This window comes from Ischnura elegans, chromosome 8 (assembly GCF_921293095.1).
Source record: "Ischnura elegans chromosome 8, ioIscEleg1.1, whole genome shotgun sequence".
Classification (NCBI taxonomy): domain Eukaryota; kingdom Metazoa; phylum Arthropoda; class Insecta; order Odonata; family Coenagrionidae; genus Ischnura; species Ischnura elegans.
The window spans coordinates 92,921,251-92,943,503 of NC_060253.1; the positions used below are offsets into that span (position 1 = coordinate 92,921,251).

Sequence of the window (22,253 nt, forward strand, 5' to 3'; positions counted from 1 at the left end):
ACCAATAAAAATATTTAAGATGCAAATGACAGTAAAGCATTCAATGAACAAAAAGATGTATGATGAAGGTTGTTCGTATTAATGAGAGACTACTGTACTCAACAGAGTTTGAAGTTCAAATTCGAGAACATGTCACTTGTAAACTTGGCTTAAAGCTACAACTCAAACTCAATGATTGCTACATGACCATTTCCAGTCTTTTTCCTGAATTTGGATAATTTTTCAGTATATTCCTGACTTTTCAAGGTTTCTCCTGATATTGGTTATCACATTCAACCGATGACAATGTGCATCCATATTACATTGCTAAGACAACAAAGGACGTGCATTTTCTTCACTGAAAGACCTAATTTATGCTGCAGAAAAAATCATGCATTCTTAAGGATAGCAACGAATATTTCCTGGGTTGGATAGGTTTATTTCAATAATTTTCTGGTTTCATGACTTGCAGACACCCTAATAAAACATAAAGGTAAAATTTTTCCAACACTAATACAGGGAAAACAAACTCATAATGCATTTATCTAAGTTGCAGCAACAAAGAAATTTTACCTTCAATTTGACTCCTGGTTCCAACTTAGGAGAAAAAATTTCAGCCTTGATTTCTGCCCTCCTCCGACTTCGACCCAGAAGAGAGCACGCACCACCAATCTGTCCACATCTCCTTCGAAGATCTTCACGCATTCGTAATAGCCTCTGGTCTCGCAGACTCAAAGGAACTTTGACGGTGGCTTCCTCTGCCTTCTGCTTTTCACTTGAATGAGATCCCTGTTAGAAAAGTAATTAAGCATCAGCTACAGAAATGAGAGAACACAGACCATAAAATATATTTTATATTAACGCTTCCATGACAGCCAATTGCATTGCTACCATTTTACTGTTCAAAGAAAAAATTAAACTGTTCAAAGTAAAATGAGAGTAACTCTTTTTGTCTGGCAGTAACTTCAATGAGCTTAGGATTATCTCATCTCTGAGCAATATAAATCCCACATTAACTAAGACAGACATAACACAAACTACAAAATGAACTACACACTCAGAAAAAATTTACTTCTCTCACAAATGCTTATCAATGCTAAATATTTTTTATCATTAAATATAACCTTTGGTTAAAAAGGGGTCTGGAATGAATTTTCTGAGTACCTGAGATATTGATACTTAACATACACTTCTCATGATGACACCACCAAGAAACAAGGCTTCTGCTGAGCTCTAACACAAATGCATTTATCTTTCTGGTTCACTAAAAGGTTTAATTTCATGGTGTTGGTGACAAATTTGTGGGAATCACTGTCCCAATCTTCTAGTTAAAGATGCCAGCTTACTATTTTGGCCCTCCCAGCATAGGACTTCTTCTGACAATACTGGGAGCAACTTCATTTTTGATGCGTTTCTGGATTCTCCTTCATATGTAGTCCATTTGGTAGTGCACAACTGCTGAGCTGCTAGTTCAAGCCATATCCGTAGCTTCTATCACTATAACCCTAACCACATAAATCTTCATATCATGTTCTGGGTCATGATTCCATATGGGAGTCAACTGATATTTTCTGTTATTTGCTGGCCTTCATTGTTCTTTCATGCATAACTTCAATGATCAGCAAGTCTCAGGAATGTAGTTTTCACAACAGAAACATAGCACCATGTTACCTCCTTCCCTTAGGCTGTGTTGGAGTTTGACTTTATCAAGGGTATTACATCACTTATTTCTTATGCCCACTTGAACCTGATGGTGATGACATTCTTCTTCTTTGTACATGCTATCCTTTCACAAGCTCCTACAATCCAAGGATTGGCAGCCAGATTTTTTTGTTTTATGTTTTCACTTTCACATGAGCCCATATTACAGCTAAATTCTATAAATTTCTAACTCTTGGAAGAAAAGCTCATTTATGAATGATTGAACACTTTCCCCATGAAAATTACTAATGAATTTTACTTGAGCTCTCTACCTTGGACATTTTGCCTCAAAATCCCAAATTATCAACATTCCAAAAATCTGTATAACATCACCGATTATTATGCTGAGTGAAAATGCAGGTATCACAAATTTGCCTAACATGGGTTTTCGCTATATCACAACAGGGTGTCAGAGATTGCTCTCTCTCGGTTCAAGCAATTTTCTTTCTTTATCTCAGCTGATGAGCCAGTTAAAACTATTACGTCACCTCTTATTGAACAAGGAAAAAACAAAGAAGAAAGAATACAATTTACCTTAACATATTCATGATTCAGCTAAAGAAAATAACCACTTTGATTTTTGATCACCAATATCAACTGAATTGAAGTCCATGGATATAAAATCTCCCACAGAAAAGTTAGCCAATGGCACATATAGTTTAAATTATACCACCTGAAATACACCTCTCACTCAGCAGGAAATTTACTATTCACAATACTTTTTAGGAACATATCTAAAGTGTTAAGGGAGAGATACCAGAGTATAATTTTTTTGACTAAATAAGTTTCAGGGTAAAAAAAGAGAAGAAACTCCAAGTTTGCAGTGGATATAACCATAGAGGTATCTGGAGGGGGCATAAGCGCTCTGAGGTGAAGCCAGGCATAACCAGGCATAACGGTACTTTTGCGCATTTAGCCATCATGCAGAGCCCCGCTTCGTCGATTTGCCGTAAGCTTACACATTAAGAAAATATTGTTTTTTTCTGAAACCAGTGGCTACAGAGGTCATATAGAGGTACGTAAATATTTATTAGTGTGTTTATTTTTATGGATATTATTATCTACATCCGGAAACATTCCGTTTGGCAGATGTATGCTATTTAAACTTTGCATTCGCAGATGGTTTGCTGCTCGGCTTACGGGTGCGATAATCGCACGGAAAGAAGGAAAACAGGTCTTACTTTCCACCGGTGAGTAAAATATAGAATAAAATATTTAAAAAAATGCAATATTGCGTGAGATGTTCGCTACACCTGATACATATTGAATTTGTTACCTACAATGTGGTCGTGTTTGGGGTGCCCATTGTTACAAAGATGATGCGGGCAGTTAACAATGTCAATTTTCTCATAAGTCCAGCTTCTGCCCTTTGTAATTACCTTAAGGTATCACCGGACACTCTTAATTACATTATTTGATTGTTATTCTCTGCATATGTTAAACTTTACGGGGCAGAAAGTGGTAATTATTTTTAGTACCTTAATTTAAAAAGATTATCGATAGTAATATTTTTTGGAATTGGTGTATTCATAAAAATAATGCTTATTGTAGAGGAAATTTTTCCATTTATACCTATTCACTTTCGCAGCCCTCCTTTCTACTTTTTTCAGGATATCCTTGGAAGTTTGCTGGTCCTTCTATTAAGCCATTTCCGAAAACCTTTCACCATTTACTTTCCTATGATGAATCATGAAGAGTGGCAGTTGCTCACTGGAAAAATTATGAATTGCAATCGCCTTATCTGTTTGCATTTCGGTTTTGCATTTATGGCCTCACCCATGCATTGTGTATGTTTACACATTTGCTGTTGATCTGCCAAAGTTGAATCTTGTACTTGAACAATGTGAAAATTTTTTGTGTCGTGAATTAATCTTTTTGTAATTTGCCCATTAAATGAATTTTTATGCTTGATTTTGTTTTTCTTTGAAAATCATAATATTTCGACCTTTTCGTCAAGTTAAATTTAGAGGCACGGACTCAGACGAGTTCACTCGCGTGCAAAGGGGCATTACTTGATGTAGTATGGATATTTTCCAGGGGCTTGGGTAGTAAAAATAAAATAATTTGTATCTAAAACGTATTGATTTGGTAATCTTTCGTCCGTCAATCTTAGTTGAGCATGGTCAACTGCGGACGTATGCACTCGTAGTGGACTAACTTGCATTACGAGAGGTAGCACCGCTCTTTTTAGGGGGTTTTGACCGTGAAAATGGAATTATATGAAACAAAGTTGTGAGTTATTTCTGCGTAATGTCGTAAAAATTATTTTAACTTCGGGTTTGGTCAATATTTCTATCGTACAGGAGCAGTTCATGACGAGTTCAATGGTGACTACTATGTTCGTAGAAGAAACGACGGTTGCATGGCAACATATTCAATCGATCTTTAATTTCCGGATTAAGATTCACAAAGTTGAAATTAATGCAATTTTCGAATTGCCAACCATTGTTTTGCTAGTAATATTCAGTCAATTATGCTTGACTAAACACCTCATTGTCCGTTGATTATTGTCTTCCTGCAGGTCACAAGGGCTCTGATCCAGCATAAATTTATTCTTTAGGCATGTATTACTATTTATTTTCATCTTACCTTTCGCGAAAAATGCCTAAAGGCATTATTTAATGAGTCAAAAGCAAAAATTGGTCGTTGCCCCGTAAGACTCTGTGTTAAAGCGGGGCCCGGCATCATGGCTAAATGCGCAATTTGGCCACGCCCCCCTGGCTTCACTTCCCGCTATTGGAAAGGATAAGGCGCGCCCCCTCCAGTAACCTCTATGGATATAACCATGACACCTCCCTTATGATACAGAACTACTTACCTTCATATCCATAGGGCAAGGAATTTTTCCGAATCCTCTTGCCTTCCATTCGTCATATGCAACACCTCTTGCTCCAACATCAGCAAGAGAAGCAGGGTGATTTATTGGGCCATGGTACCTTCGCTCATCAAAGCATCGAGATTCAGATGAGGAACTGGTCCTAGCCAAAAGAGCTTTAACTTTTGCCCTTGGCTTGAGGTCATGGTGGGAGTGATAGGATGAGTTGAGGCTTGGGGAGAGTCGTGATGAAGAGGAAACATGGTAATCGAATGGTGGAGTAAACCAATGACGTTGATAAAAACCACATTCAGGCTCACTATCACTGCCCTCAGTCTCAGAAGATTCAAAACCTAAGTTGGAAAAAATTGCAAAAGGTATTATAGACCTTACAAAAGAAAAGTTACCTTCTTAAAATATACACTAGTCATTCCTACAAAATAACAGAACAAAAGGGTTTTAATTCTTTGGATATCTCATTATTTACATCAAAGACTTAAGCTATTCATTTTTTTCCTCACCTAATGGATACAAGTCCTGCTTATAAAGGCGCATTCCTTCCCATACGTCTTGAACATTCCTGAGGGCATCTGTTGAAAGGGATTTTACCAACTCCACAACACTTCTGCCCCCTTTACATCTTCTTGAGGGTATTGTGATAACATTGGTGGAATTACTGGATAGTGTAGTCCCCTCTGAAGGATTCGTTCCTCCAGGTGGTTGGGCTTGGATTGGGTGTGGCTTACTCGAGGGAGCTCGATAAGTTATTGGCCGATGACTGGAACGAGAGCGTCGTGGGGTTGATGTGGTGGTACCAGGAGATCCAGGGCTAGGAGGGGGAAGCAGCTCAGTCTTCACACGACTTCCTCTAGGAGACTGCTGCAAAGTCAACAGAATGAATTACGAATACACATCCTCCAGTATAGTTTTGATTGTTTTAAAGGCACTGCAACTCCAATTTTTTACCTTGAAAAATCAAAGGAAGCAAGAAAAGAACTGCAAAATACTTCAATTTCTCCCAATTAAAGATACTATTAATTTGCATAACTAAAGGAAACCAAAGAATAAAGCTTCAATGCAACGACACTGAAGCCTATATTTCACACATCTTAAGAAGACACTAAGAAAAAGAGCAAATTCTAGGAAGAAGTAAAATAAAGGAACACAGTTCGAATGAGATATGAGCTGAGACCTGGTAAAATTAGTTATTAGGGACAACCTATTTAATAGTGTTGATGTTGTTAAATAATCTGGAGCAATAAATGCATCTAATTCTTTGCTCAAGGTATTGATCAAATTGTTTAACAAGGAAAGAAAGAAATACAAGTTGTAAGAGAAGAAGTCCATTTCTGAATCATTTATAAGAATTAAGTTAAAAAAGAAGAACTTTGTGCTTTCACATTAATATTTATTCATGACCATGGTTTCAACGTTAGACGTCATCACCAGGTAAATAAGAGTGGTGACGTTAGTCACCTGATGATGACATCTAACGTTGAAACCATGGTCGTGAATAAATATTAATGTGAAAGCACAAAGTTCTTCTTTTTTAATTTAATTATGAATCGCTTTCACCAAGTTACGCCTCAAACAATCAATTTCATTTATAAGAAGCCCCTAGCAGCAGAGAAACTTAGGAGCAAACTAATAAAGTTGCAGTTCCAAACATTTGAAGTTAAGGAAACAGTGAAAATCTCGTGGAAAATCACTTGTGATGTCTATAAGGGAATTAGTAAAATTCTGCTAAAAAAGAGTAATATCAGCAAATTTCAAACCCCACCCCTCTTCCTCCCACCTGCGGCACCTCTCTATCCTGCCCCCACCTCCTCAACCAGGCAGCACCTATCCCACTCTTATCTACCCCATCCCCTTGGAATGCTCTCTGAATGTGGAAGTGCATGGTTCATCTCTACCAGCAACGGGGGTAAGTTTCTAATTGGAGAGAGGCTGGAGAAGTATTTTTATTATCGGGGAAATGAAGAGGAAAACTTGGTTATCCACATACATTTTAATAGCTAAGACACGTGTTTTGTCATTTCTTGACATATTTTTAGTCTGTTCTTGCTCCCGTGAGACTTGGCGGATTAGCATGCCCTCTCACTCAGTTCACACCAAGATACGGCTGGGCTACCTGCCTCGCCAATTCCGTAATCGACCCTAATCATTTTAGCTAAATTAGGAAGCACGAATCGTGTGTTGGGGAAAACTAAACGAAACACCAACTTTTTTAAATCCATTATTTTACGTTCATGGGATTAATAAATTGGAAATCTGCTTAATAATTGAAAAGATTGAACCTGATGCAATTCTGAAATTATAGCTTATTTTTGGTTTTTCTGACCCACTATAAACATGATCAACAAACTTAAATGATGCTTGAAATAATCGTTTTTTGGGCTGATTATTTTCTAAATATCGTGTAGATTTAAAATTTAGCAATGTTGGTTTCTTATGTGAACTCTTGAAAATTATACCTCAATATCTTGCCCTTGTTTAGTATTCACATTTTATTCTTCACCGCATTTAAAATGATGCTATGTAAAGCTGATGTAAAAAAAGGATTTTTTATTTTTAGCACTAGAAATAGGCGTGCTATAAACGGAAATAAATATTAGCGTGGAAGGGAGCTAAATAAAAAAATTAAATAATGATCGAATTAAATTTCTCTAGGTTGTCTGTCCGGGTAAGGCGCTCTATCTACCTCGCAGCTGAAGATTCGATTGAAGACTTCTCCTTCGTCATCAATGACGTTGATACCTACTGGGTGTATGGTGCTACGATAATAAAATTCTCTATCTAATTCCTGCAGACTTTCAATAGAAATTAGTTCAGGGTTCCCACTCTACCTAAATAATGAAATTCACGGTTTTTTCCAGGTTTTCACGGTTTTTCTTCCCAGTTTTCACGGTTTTTTTCATGTTTTCACGGTCTCAATGTTGTCAAATTCATGGCGAAGTGATTGGTTGTGAGACGGATCATATAGGCCAAAAATAGTCAATTATTTGTAATGTTCCTGTCTTATACATATATTTTTCACGTAATTTAGGCCATGTGTAAAGCATGAACATTGTTGCGTTAATTGTCAGCAGCACGCCCGCCTGAGCCTCGGCTTCATCCCACTTCTTGTTTTTGACTGGTAGCTTGCTCTACCCCCACCCCTAATGTCATGTGCTAGCGGACAGCCCGAGGTGTTCTCCAATATTCACGGGCTTCTATCCCGGATGCTTTTCTTCATATTCAATTATTTTAAGTCCATCTTTTAAAGTACTCACTTATTTTTTCGGAAGGGCGATGGTCCGAAGACCGAAAAAATAAAACTAAAAAAATGAAACCTTACTTTATTAAACCCACACGAAAAACACCCGCTAGTTTGTAGTTAACCCACCCTGGAAAGTACGGAACCACTCATGCGAGGTGAAGTTCGGAACTGATGCTATCGCATATGTCTTACGCAAACATACTGCAGAGGGTGAAACATAAACATATGACTGCGCCATGAAATTTTTTGTTCTAAAGAGAGGGCAACTTACCCATTCTTTTCTAATTATCGTAGCGCCAGATGAGTAGATGAATTCTGATTGTTAGTAGGGAGAAACAAATATCCTGAGAAGATTCCACGGTAACTCTTACAAGTGAGACTTATAGTATAACACGAAAATTGATAACTGATAATAACCTGATATCCTGTTTTCGGAAAAATGCCACATTAACTGCCGAGAAGCTCAGCTACGAGGATATCGAGTTTGACCAGAAATCATCATTGTATATTTCCAACTATTTTCTTGTTTCAAGTTCTTAAATAACGTTATAAATACATCGTGTTTGGACTCATTCTTTTTTAAATTACGTGCACTTTACAAATATTTCATTCTAATAAAAGTATAATGCCAATTGCCGAAATTCATTGTAAGACACCTTTTAGGCTAATAGGTGATTCATGCAGCAGTTGACCTCCAGAAACTGGGAACTTTGAAGCAGTTATGCTGAAAAAGGTCAGAGGGTGAGAAAAGGGGGGGGGGGGGGGGCGCGAAACACGTTTCCATTGTTCTCGTGTAACTTTATATTTTTTTTTGAAGCTAAGGTCTTCGTAATACGATCCCTGCGCAAGCTGAGACTTTTTTTTAATTTCGGAGAAGAGGAAAGCTTCAGAGGGGAAGAGGAAAGCTTCAGAGGGGAAGAGGCGAGTTCTGAGTGGAGGGGGATAGCGGATCTTGGGAAATGCGATAATGTAACTATTCCACGGCACTCAGCTTCTCCCTATAGTAATTCAATCTCTTGGGGGTGTCTGTCTTTATTAGCCACAAACAACACGATGCATACACTTCGTCTCATTTTCGTCAAACGATGGATGCAGAAAAATTATACGACGGGACCGCAAGGAACTTTATTTGGGACCAGGAATGGCGAACGATGAATGCGGGAAAACGAACAATGCGGGTACAATAGATCGGGGTTTCACTGTATAATGCACTTAGTTTTAAATATATAAAGACAAAATAAATACCTGCTGAAACACGTTATTTTCACTTTTACTTCATTATTATCATAAATTCAAACGAGGTGAGCGTAGTCTATTGAGAGCTATTGCCATAGATTGAAAGCCTATTTGCCGTAGAAATGTTTCCTTAAGTAAAATTCCAATGGCAAACTCATATTTCAAAGCATATGGCATGTGCCCTAATTTTGTGTGGGAACCGAACTTCGAGTTACAAATCAGATAATTTTGGTAAATGGTTCATTCTGGGTCCATTAGAAATGCAAGTTATTTCATTCGTCCTTTTTCGAATACAAGTCTATCCCAAGCCATCACTGAAATTGAAAAGCTTAAACAAAATAACAGACTTCCGCCATTAAAATGGAAAATATTGGTCAATGTGTCGTCATATAGTACGGACCAATTACTACACTTCGAATATTCGTGTGTAGATAAATGCATAGACTAAAGTCTATGCGTGCCTAACCATGAAACATGATTAACATATCGAATTTGATCAGGCTGTCGTAGTATTATTATCAATATTGAGATATTTTTAAGGTTTCATGGTGAAATTCACGGCTAATTCACGGTTTTAAGGTTTTCACGGTTGAGTGGGAACCCCGTAGTTGTTTGCTTTGTCCTTTACACAATACTTATTTTACGACACGGCACGGCATAATGGCACGACTAATTTTTATCGCTAACATAAAAAAATCTTTTCCCTATATTAATGATACTTTGCATAGTTTTCAATACGATGGAGAAAGAAACAGGAAAACTAAATGAGGTTAAGGTACACGTTTTGGGTATCATTTTTGGGAATTCACGAAAGTGAACCAAAACTTCACCTAAGTATGTTGAGAAATGATAAAGCATGAGTTGTAGGAAAAAATGAATGTGAATAATAATTTTTCTCTCTTCACTTCCCAGATAATCGAAGATGCTTCTCCAGCTTTTCTCCAGTAGGAACCTTGTTAATGTCGGCATAAAAGAAGAAAGACTTATTATATAAACATGGCATCTCACTCCCAACATCCCAGCCTTGATGACAAATAAAAAGTCTTCCATTTTAACATTCGCAAAGATGATGGAGTACGGCAGCCAGACGGAGAGCCCGAAAAGAATTTACTTCAAATATTCGCTGGTAGAAAATCATATGCTATGTAATTTATGATCGTAACTGAATCATAATGAAAATGACTAATTAAAAAGATTGGTAATTCTCCTGACAATACAGAAGGAACTACAAATATTAACCAACGAAGGTTATTTTGGAAACGGGCTAAGACCCTTGTTTTTTTTTTACTTGTCACAAAGTGATAGAGGGCATCAAAAATGGCAGTTAGGTGGGCTGCCATTATAATTTCGTAGGTGCTGGAAACAAATATCTATCTTATGCATGGATAATAGTTGCTATTCGCTACTGACCACAAAATTCTCAGATTAAATTCTTGTACAAAAAATTTCAAGGTGTTATTTGATTACGTTTTCTGAAATGGACGGGAATTCCTTTGGTTCTATGATCGTTGATATTTAAAAATAAAGAATGGGAAGTCTAGGGCCATGTGATTTTTAACGACCTTTAACAGCATAAAATCAGTAAGAAAGGATATTTTTCAAATTCTATCTTGAATAACCACTGAAAACATTAAACAATATCACTAAAGACAGAAAAAGGGTGGTGCGAACAAAAGCAAACATTTCTTCGCAACTTATTAAAAATTTTCGAAACTACAAAACTCGATATTATAAAGTGCCTATTTTCTAGTCCCGCTGACTTTGTATAATCGAGACTGTAGTTCGTTCAAATAGCTACATATTTTCAATCTCCACACCTCAACCCACGTATGTCTTCCCTCTACATTTAAATACCCTGGTATGCAACGTGTTAAAACATAAAACTTGTTACTGTAAGAGTGCCTGCTTGCTGTTCTCGCATCATCTAGGTTTTACTCTTGGTGTAACGGTAGATCTGGATGTAGCGTCAAGTTTAGGTATGGATATAATACCCAACACTGCAAACAACTTGCAACCTCTAGGCGTGCGACCCGGTCTTCGTGGGAAGTTGCACAGGTATTGTGAAATGCTGCAGCCATTTTCAGCCAATAAGAAGACACTCCGAGAGGGTCACGAGACGATGTGGTACATGGCTGGGCGGGCGAAGGGACTTGGGGAGTCTCGTGCTGTGTGTCTGAGGGAAACAATCTATCTGTGGTGTCCGAGAATTAAAAGTGTTAAACCAGACGTCCAACTTGTTATCTTACTGTACCTCCTCTGAACCTGGCCCTTCTGTAAACTTACAACACTAAATTTGGGGAAGAGATTGTTAGTTATCTTGCAATCTTCAACAAGATTTGCCAGCATGACAATACATTTAACAACTATTAAATTATGACCAACTTCCACAGTCTGGTGCACTGGAGAAGACTTGTTTCACATGATGATATGCACCTAACCATGAGTTGGGGTCTTTAATTGAGAATTTTCTTCTGTGAGTTCATTATTATTTATTACTTATATTTTTTTCCTGACCCAACTTGATAAAATTCAAAGCTCAAGAAACTACATCTATCATGAAGTACATTAGCAATCAAGGAAGTCAAACACTCCATCTACGTACCTGTGAAACCTCGGTTGCCCCCTTGACAGAGCCATGTCTTCGGGGGCTGGAATGATCACTCCGCGCTATCGTGCTCATTAGCTGCTCCTCCAGTAAACTACGATCTTTCCTCAGGGTTGCTGCTGTCGCTGCAGCGGTCGCTGAGGTTGTGGCTGCCGAGAGTGCTACAAGTTGCGGGGATGAGTTACTGAGGGAAAAAACACGAGTTGGAGACTTGACCGACATGGGATGAGACACTGGCGTCACAGAAGTTACTGCACTGGGGGGTGATGACAGGGAACTGGATCCGTGGAAAGGAAGACGTCTTGCTGGACCAGAGGTGGCCACAGCGCCCAGTGCCGTATTACTGGGACGCCTGTGCACCACAGGTTGCGTGCTTTGCCGGGAGTGACTCCCCGATGGAGAGTTCGAAGGGCGTGCAGTGTGCATGAGATGCGGTCTGGGCCGAGATGCAGGGTGGAGGGGTGGGGGGTCTGGAGCAGATGACGTTTTGTGGTGCGGTGATGACGATGAGGATGATGACGAGTGAGATGGCGATGATTCCGATGTCTCCTCCGACCTTTTCGAGAGGGGGGGCCTGAACTTTCGGTGGTGTTTCCCTAAAACCTTGTCAGCGGCTATCTTGGCCGCAAGCCTGTTCATAGTCTCTGAGCTAGATTCAGCTGACAGTGAGATGCCATCATTGTGAGCCAATGGGATTGACAAGGATGGCCGAATGCTCGCAGGGACGATGGATCGGTGTCCGTTTGAACCACTGTCCACTGAATGATGCTTCACTGGTTTCAGCTTCCTAGCAGCTATACTTGCGGGGCTTACTCGACACGGCTGCACCAGAGCTCTACCATACTTCATACTGTCACCACTGGATTTCAAACGATTCGCATCACCAAAGTTCACCACCTTCCCAATTGGTTCAGGCTCACTGAATGCATACGGATCATAATCCATTTGGTCTGAAAATGAAGAAGAGGAACATTTGAAAAAATTGATTATATTATAATCCCATAAACTACAAAATCTGCAGAATATTTTAAGCTTCATATTTATTTTCTGCTTCTGATATTAAAAAAGTGGAACTTCAGATTACAGATCTGATGAAAAAATTAATAGCTTTTTCTGATGATAGAAAAGCTATTACGGATTTAAACATTGATTCGTGTAGATTTTTTTCGGAATTTAAAATTATTGAATAAAAATATGAGATACTACTTCATTGCAACAACAAGTATTCAAAAACCCAGGTTAGCCGAAAATATATGAATGACCAATTTTCAATTCAAATGATGGGGAGAAACCAACCAGCTGTGCTATCCCCTTCGTCCTCCTCCACTGCTTCCTCGCCCATTTCAATCATTGCCTCCATAGCCTCAGCCTCTTCATCTATGCTCACACCATGTTGGCCCCCGCCTGTTTTCAAAAGGGCTTTCAGCCTATCTGAGAACTTTAGCTTGCCAACATCGCTGGTCAGGGATGATGGGAGAATGATGGTTGTGTGACCAGACGGGAGGTTGGACCCCTTCCAAATCCGATGTGGTTCCTCGCCACTCTTCTCCTTCCCTCCAACTCCTTTCTCCTTCTTACTAGGCTGTCGGACCTTCTTTGGAAGCATGCCGGCCACCTGCATGTGGCTGTTGCAATACCTTCAATGAAAGAAATAGCCAAGAGATCAGAAGGATGCCATATTTCATAGACAAAACTCATCCAAATACTAATACCATCTACCTGGATAAACAAATCAGAATGAATACACTAGCATTTTCCACTAATTAATTGGTCACCACATATTTCTTAAGCTGTGATACTACCATCGCAAAAGAAATTAACTATTGCAAAACTGAACATGCATTAATTCCATTCATTATACTTCATATTTCAGTGACTGTAATTAGGCTAATTCCTCTATATCATGCTAGAAAGAAATGCTTCTTAATCAAAATGGACCACAGGATATATTCAACCATGGCAGGTATGAATGAGCATTTTTGTTTCCTACATTAACAGTGGTTGAATCAGTAGGGAGGCATACCGTAAACAGCTAGAATAAAAATAAAGTAAAAATAAATATGAAAGCATACTCTCATAAAACTAAACAGCGGTATTGTATTCCTAGTCAGGTTGCTTAGTACACTACAATTCTGAATGAAGCACGGAGTGAACCGTGAGCCACAGCAATTGCTGTGCATCACGGAATTTTCAAGAGCAATAATAAGAACCAGAGAGTGTAAAACTGGAACAGGGTCTCAAAATGTAAATATCACTAATTGGAACGGCACTAATCTGAGAGTGGGTGTATGGAATTGAGCAGATTTGATTCAATTTACACCTCATCTGAAGAAATTCAGCATCTATCATGAATAGTTTATTTTTGAGGGGTTCATTTGAAGGGGCTTCACAAACTATAGTGCCCCATTATCATACAATAGGGAATGGAAAGGGGGAACCCCTGGAACTTTCCATCCAGGTATGACCTTGAGACTGATTCAACAAAGAGCTGAGAATTTTTTTATCATAGTTATGAGACACGATAATAGTTTTCCTTAATACCTACATATTTACTGACAAAATAATACTTGCCAGAATGAATAAGAATGCCTGTGCGGCACCGTAAGACAAGAAAAATATTTTCAACTATAGTAATTCATATCTATTACACAAGAAATAAGTATGATCAAATGTGTACTACTATGCATCACTTCCACACTAACTGTGGAAGTAAATTATAAGGCACATTTAAAAACATAGATAACCTCTTGAAACATTGATATCATCTCAGTGGAAAAATTTAAGAAACATCAAATTAAAAAAAAAAGATTTATTCACTTGAACCCCAGAACTTATTTTCACAATTTAATTAAGTTGGTGAAAGATGAAAAATTAAATAAACAGATTATTTTAATTAATTGACTTTTTAACATGCTTAGCTGTAGAGATCATATTTAACTTACCAAGTTATCTCACAAAAAGATGTAATTGAGAGCCAATTATCTGAGGTAATGGAGGGAGAAGTCTAATTGAATGACAGAAAAACATAAATTATTATTTTATGAGCATTGTCCTAGTACTTTGGATCTAGGTTTAGATATCATTCCTTCCAGGAATCTTTTGGGTCTATTCTACAAAAATGAAAATTTTCATACTATTCAGCTGTCGGACCAAATAGTTCTAAATGTTTTTCTCAAAAACGTAAGACTATTATCTGTTCATTTTATCTCTGCGGGTCAGCTTTCGTGAGATCCCGGACACTATCGGAGGGCCTCGCTGAAGGGGGAGGGGTAGTACCGAGAGAGAGAGAGAGAGAGCAGGAGCGACCTTAACGTTGCCAAATGTACACACGCGCCCTAGTGTCCCACTGAAAAGGTGTGACTCATACGTGGCCACAGATATTTTGGGCCCGGCGGCGAAACAATGCATACAATGTATAGCTACTTATTTAGAGGGGATTGAGGATAATCCCATCTCAGAAGCCAGGATATTGTCCGCTAAATGCGAGACCGCTGGTGAAAGGCATACATAAGCGTAACATTCTGATAAACGGGGATTGCACGGGAATTCGTGAGGATGAGGATGCAAAAAGAATGGAGAAAAGTAGCACGACGGGTATTTTATTACATAATTTATTTTGTACTTATTGCTGGAGTGGTGTGGCTCATAAATCAACCTCCTCGTCTTCCCTCCCGTCAGTGTCTTAATTTTCGGAGTCACTTTCGGAACCTTCAGTAAACACGCTTGGATGTTAATCTTTTAAATCAGAGGTATACAAAACTATATAGGTTGTAATACCCAAAAGTAAATACAGAGTTGAGGAAAAGGGTTAGGGTTTGTTAAGAAAGGGATCGGAAAAGTACTGAGAGGGAATAGGTGGAGGGAGGGAGTCGGTGCTGATGGGAATGTAAAAGGTGAATAAAAATTTTCTGGAAAGCCGATGGAAAAGGATTGAAGTGGAAGAATAAGGAACAGTAAGTTATACATTGGATTTAAATGGAAGAATCGATGAGCACCAAGAGATCGCACGAGATTTGGCAACACAGCTAGCAGATTCACGAAGTTGACGCGACGGAGGTCTGAGAGCGACTGAAATTCCGAAGTGCAAGGCCACGCCTACTGTCTGCTGATTGGAAGAGGGAAAGTCACGTGTAGATAAACTTTCCCTCCTCTCACCCCAACTCGGTTAAGCCACACCAGCTCACCCGCAAAGATAAAGTGAACAGACCTTAACTGTAGATGAAAGATATATCCTACACAGATTCCTCTCAAATAAATTATCAACCCCATGATTCAACCTAACATTTCAACATTGTAACATAATTTTCAAGTTGTCAATCACCCTCCTTTTCTGCCCATATAGCAACGGATTAGTGAGAGGTGGGGGAGAGGAGGTTTAGGGTAGCAGTTTGCAGTAGGAGGATGAACAAAGATTAAGGTCGAGGAAAGGGGAGTGGTTCAGTTTATCCAGTTATAAATATAATAATATTATCCATCAATTACCTTGAACACGAACATGCTCTACTAGTTCACAGAACATCGAGGGTGAAAAATGATTTCAGACATGGAATGTGCCTCTTTTCTTCATTCTGGCTCAAATTAACTGCAGAGCACTATGCATTTCGAATCATGACCATAAAAATATTATTCTTATTGCAATTCATTAGAGCCTACGGCAAAAGGAAATATTTGCATAGTTTTTTAATTTCCAAGCCATATTGCATGGAGCTGACCTATGAATTCATATCATCTGGGTCCGATGACTACACTCCCAAGCCATAGCTAACCAGAGCATATCATTTTTCAGGAGTGATACAATTTCTTCCCTGGAGTCCAGAGTTCTGCAAGCCTTATGAGCTCATCAGCCCAGTCTCAATGTTAACAAGTCAAAGTGAGACAAAAATCCAAACTCATGCCTCCATGGCAATACAATTTTCAAACGTAATTGCACCAGATTTGAGGCATACTCACATAGCATGGCTTTTCTAATTATAGGTGCCATGCACTGTAGCTGCCAATGCTAAAATCTACCTTGTCATGCCAGCCTCCCTAATGTTCCCCATAAATGTTGCTCAGCTTCTGAGAACTGTCCCTTATGTCACACTTACCCTACAGGAGAACGGACTCACATCCTTTCATCGTAAAATAATCACCAAATTCACAGGTAAGTATTCTCCATTTTGGTACTTAATTCACTATTCGTAGAATATGAAACTAGAAATTGACATTCTTCATACAGAATAGATCATGGGAAGTTAGAAACATAACTGGCCACTCCCATTAGATATCCTTGAGTGCAGCATTCCATCACACCATTTATCCAACAAGCTAATTGAGTATGTATGTATGTACTGATCCAGGAATCTGAAGACTCCACCACATTTCCCTGAAGTGGTAAAATTCAAGGTTTTCGTCAGCTATTGGCTCATTCACCAACTTATTTAAATTTGTAATTGTTACAATTTAAAAAATAAAGAGACATTTTTATTTCTTTATCCATCGCCTAGCTATCTGTCCCACAGCTACTAGTGGAAAAAAATTGAAGGCCTTCTACCTTTTACAGATACGTTGATGACATCATGAAATATTGCCAAGCAGTTCCCCGCTTCTTCACCACTCATCAACCTCATACATCTGCCGCACTTGGTTCCCTGTTGCTTACACTCTTGGAAGTGATTCATTCCTTTCATGAACTATTCCCCCTGAACAATGCACCAGAACTATAATAACCTAAAAAATTCAGGAAAAGTGGGCGGCAATGTGTATATTCTTTACTTTAAAACTTTGAGAAGATAACTGAGAAAGGAAAATATTTTCTTCGTCTTTCACTTTCATACAACAGCCTATTTAGAGCCTATATATTAGATATTTCATATTATATTATAAAGTATTAGATATTTCACATTGGCAGTGTTTCTATAAAAATTTATCAGACAAAAAGTGAATACCTAAGCAATGTGAATGTGCTCTCTGAGGGTACTCAAATGCATCGTATGCAGAGACTACAAAATTCCTTCATTACATACTTTTGATTACATGAATTATTTACCTACTACAGAGAAACCTTATGTGAGGATTAATGCAGCAAAACCTTTTATACAGGAACACTGAATCATATTTATGCTGAACATAGCAGCTGAATGTGAGACTTAACTGGAGTAGTAGAGGGCAGGGAAAAAATGGGGGTAAGATAGGGTAGGTAGGACAAAGAGAGGGAGAAGTTATAATGATATGAGAAGGATAACATGATCATCAGTTGATCAAAATTCAGATTATTGGCTCTCTTAATATACGTTGGGTGAGAGGTTAAAATTGATTACTTCTGGTTTATATCTAAGTTCTTTGACTGCTCAATTCACAATCCAACAGTTAAGGGATACACAAGGAAACATAATTAGTTGTTAGTAATGTTAAACTATGACAATACTCTAGTAATGCCTCTACAAAAACCTTTTAAATGTAATGTGAGAGAAAACTTCATACCCACGGTCTTCATGGGAGGGGATTGGGTTCGTGCATTTCTTGAATTTGGCAATAAAGGAGCACTGTTTGAAGGGTGCAGAGCCGTCTTCCAGAATATGCCTAAATGGAAAAACCAATCAAATGATAAAATAATAAATTATGTACACATATATACATGCAACCAAGAGGGTTAAACATTTGAAAATTCCTGTCAAGAATGCTCACCATGTTACTACAATCAACCATCAAAAACCAATTCCTATCAAAACAGTTAACTCACAATTATCCAGGTTAAAATTATGGGGTTTCCAGGTTATCCGCACTATTTTATATTCCCTTCAACAATAATTTCATTGGCGGAATCCATTAAAATATTTAGTAGGTATCTAAAATGAAGTTTACTCACAGTGAATTTACCACAACAATCACTTGACGTGACACATATTTCATTCTACAGAATAATTACAACATAAAAATTGCTTTATCTATACTTTTATCTTAGCAGTGTTTCTTAATTATCAGTGCTGCATCAATTCACTCATTGGCATGGATAATTGGAAGTTCACTGTATTCAAATCTCACATAATTAATTTTTAACACAAAGAACTTTAACAACAAACGACACCATTTATATAATGGCAAGATCTCTGTGTAAGCATCACAAGTTAAAAATAGTAAGGACAGGTAAAAAATCAAGTATGTATTAAATGAAAATTAGTTAAGTTAAACTTCTTCAACCATTATTATAACTAGCAATTACATGATACAAATATGGTTTACCGAAAAAGTAGGAACAACACGTCAAATACTTAACAATGACAAAGAGGAATGAAGGCAGTACTCAGAAATCAGGTTTATAAGGTGCTAAGTATAAACTTGTATTCTAATCTCATTCATGAAAGATGGAGTCTCCTCTCTAGAACCCATTGGTTCAAATATAGATAATGAAAATAGCAAGATAAAGAATGAACGCCGACAACCAGGGAATGATGTACAGGAGAATATTGCTATAAGATTAGAAACACCAACAAAATCAATGAAAATACATACATACAACATATAAGCATAGAAGGAGGAAGAAGTACAAATATAAGAAGGTATGCCTTCTCAAAACATGAAGTAAATGCCGAATGCCCTAATATCCGAACAAAACTTAGAACATAATTATGTATTGCAATAAGACATGCATACAAAATAATTAGAAATTATTCACCACATCAAAAATAGCAAATGAAATATATATTGCATAGGGTATATGGGGGTGAAATTCACCAAAATATTTCCACAACAGGGTACATTTAAACACCCATTTATGAGAACTATTCACTCACAGATTACCACTAACGGTATTAAAAAAAAATTCTGAAAACAAATTTGTACACAGGATTTAGCACTAATAGATGAATGCAACACTAAAAGTTGCACTCAGAATTGCTTCACTCTTTTACCCAGTGAGCTCGGTTTAAATAGGTGAGGACAGAGCTCACCAACAACTTAGTCAAGGGTTTGAGAATTTCAGGATAGAGGGTTAGTTTTTTCCCCATGGCCACCTTGCCTTACGAAGATTTTTTTGAGGATGTCCTAAGACTTCACCCTGGGTTTGAACCTGAAACCCTATGATCGTCAGCCAAGTGCTGTACTTACTATGCTTCCACACTCCCCTTTGCACTAAACCTGTGATCAGATGAACCATAGACACCTATATCGAGTGACTACAAATACCTAATTTGAAGGTTGATTAAGAACCAGACCTGAAGGAAGAACAGACCAAAAAGAGGAACCAATCCATACTTCATACTTTTCAATGGTTTCTTAACACAAGGGGTCACTTGAACCATTCTTAAAATCTACATTTCTACCAGAAATTTGATACATTGGCATCAATATAATCCAAATATTTAACTGCTAATCTTTGCAACACTAAATCCTAGTACCTAGTCCTTCAAGGGGAATGCACTCCGCTAAATTTGACTCCAGGCACATATAACCTCTGGACACCCATACATACAGGAATGTATTCTGAATTATAATTTTTACAGCCCATTGTTATGGTAAGCATAAGCTCTAAAGGGAAATAAAGTGATATTCCTTGTCACTCTGTATGAATGTCATAAACAGTGGCCTTGTTCTTTTGCGATATCAAATATCCTAAAAATCTTCTAATTTTTATCCCCTCGTCCTAAATCACATTAACCCACTGATATATGCATCTCTATAGTGCTTGCAGAATTTCTGAGCATTGGAGAATTTCCCCAAGCCTAGTAACCTATGGTCGACGAACTCTGATTGACTGCCTGTTTCCAATCCTGTTTACTGGTTCTTGACTCAGCGCACGCAGGGTACAAACCTTCGAAAGTGGCAGTACAAAATAATTACCGAAAGCGAACGCCTCTTTTAAAAGCTAATTATCATTAACGCAAACGTTTTTATCACAGGAAAAGAATAAAGAATTCATCAAGCTATATAAAATTTAATGAATGGCCATACATCCAAAAAAAAAAGAACATTGTTCTGGATGACATGAGGAAGTGCCTCTCCCTGAAATTAATGAAAATATCCACCTATGTTTTTAAGAGATAGATGAATCGAAGTGTGCAATATAGTTGAGGCCATAGACATACTGTAATGTACAATCACTTCTACTTTACATGAAAAATCGGGTATGAAAATAATCTTGGCAAAATGAGTGTCATGTTTGCTCTCACAAGGAGACATCGCCAAAGTGATGTTCGGGATCTGGATGCGGATGTTATTTTCTAAAACCATATAGGTAAGATAGAAAAAGTGTCACGGCTTTCTTCCACATAGGCCCGGGTTCGAGAGACATTCGCATGTAAAGATTTCGCGCAGCATGACAGCCCTTGAGTAAGCGCTCCCTCTCATCTGCGGCCGTGGCTGTGCGGTCTAAGGCACAATTCGGAGTTTCGTTTAAAATTCATAAATTGATATTAAATTAAAAAATTCGCGAACTAACTAAATAAAACGAATGGGGATAAAATGTAACAGTGATTTCAAAAATTAGAAGAGAGAAAAAATAATGCCGACACTGGGACTCGAACCCGAGGTACCAAGTACAGGTTAGGGGATTCACAAATGAAAAAACGACTACGTTTTCTTCCACTAATTTATTTTGACGGTACAACATGTTTTGACCTTGAGCGGTCATTTACGAGTACCGCTCAAGGTCGAAACATGTTGTACCGTCAAAATAAATCAGTGGAAGAAAACATAGTCGTTTTTTTCATTTGTGAACTTCAACTTCCACAAAGTTGAGCCTGACACCATTGAACGTGTTAGGGGATTAACGCCTTAGACCGCACAGTCACAGCCGTGTTGTATAGGATTGGTTGATGGTAGAAATGGAGAAAAGTATTCTCATTTGAAACAGAAAATATTCCTCTTTCAATAAGACAATGCACACCTGTGCAGTTGCAATGGCCAAAATTATGGAATGAAAGCTCCAAAAATTATAAAATTCACCTGGTTTGGCCCCAAGAGACTTTTAATTATTTCTCAACTTGAAGAAATGGGTAGGCGGGCAAATATTTACATCTAAGGAGGTTGCAATCGCCCAACATAATGCCAAATTTTAAGGAAATTCCTAAAATTTTAGTCTTTGGATGGCTTGTAACGCTAAAAACATTTTTAAGGTGAAAGAAGACTATGTATGTTGAGAAAAAATGACTCAATTTCATTTGACTTTCAACTTTTTCCTAAAAACTTATTGAATGACCCTCATATCATGGCTTTGTTTAAGAAGTTTGTCTAACTAGATTGTTTCTGTAATATTTTTTATGTGCAACACTACCAAAATGTCGGTATTATGAATATGCTTGCTGTTATAAATAGCTAAGTAAATTTTAAAGTAGAATTTACACAGGAAAAAATATCAGTAAATCTTGAGGATTTGTTTGTTAAAACAAGTCTACAAGGGGAAACATATAACCAATCGTGCAAAAATTGGCATCTGCCACAATATAAAGCATCAAAAGGGACAAAAATCCTACTTCACTTCCTCACTTAATTTAGGGTTACACACTATCTCTGGCCATTAGGAGATACCAAAAATATATTATTCTTGGGATATTAAATGGGCACCTATAACTCATGAAAAATCAGTCTGGAAACGGTTGAAATTTTTTTTTTTGCTATTTCTGAATTTCCTGACATCAGATATTCATTAAAAAATTGAGGCCTTTGCAGCCATGCAAACTGCA

The 22,253-nt window shown here is 37.8% G+C and overlaps 1 protein-coding gene across 8 annotated transcripts in view; it reads right to left on the reverse strand.

The window, feature by feature from the left end:
* Positions 1-22,253, reverse strand: part of LOC124164590 — a 64,573-nt gene that overhangs the window by 35,983 nt on the left and 6,337 nt on the right. For 6 of the 8 annotated variants that reach the window (XM_046541996.1, XM_046541997.1, XM_046542002.1 and 3 more), the window contains 6 exons: positions 18,058-18,156; positions 12,892-13,232; positions 11,593-12,545; positions 5,017-5,374; positions 4,499-4,848; positions 553-768 (listed from right to left, as the gene is read on the reverse strand). In XM_046541996.1, the coding sequence (XP_046397952.1) occupies positions 553-768; positions 4,499-4,848; positions 5,017-5,374; positions 11,593-12,545; positions 12,892-13,232; positions 18,058-18,156 (2,317 nt within the window). The remainder of the gene's footprint in view (positions 1-552; positions 769-4,498; positions 4,849-5,016; positions 5,375-11,592; positions 12,546-12,891; positions 13,233-18,057; positions 18,157-22,253) is intronic. The other 2 variants (XM_046541998.1, XM_046542000.1) reach the window with 2 other exon arrangements.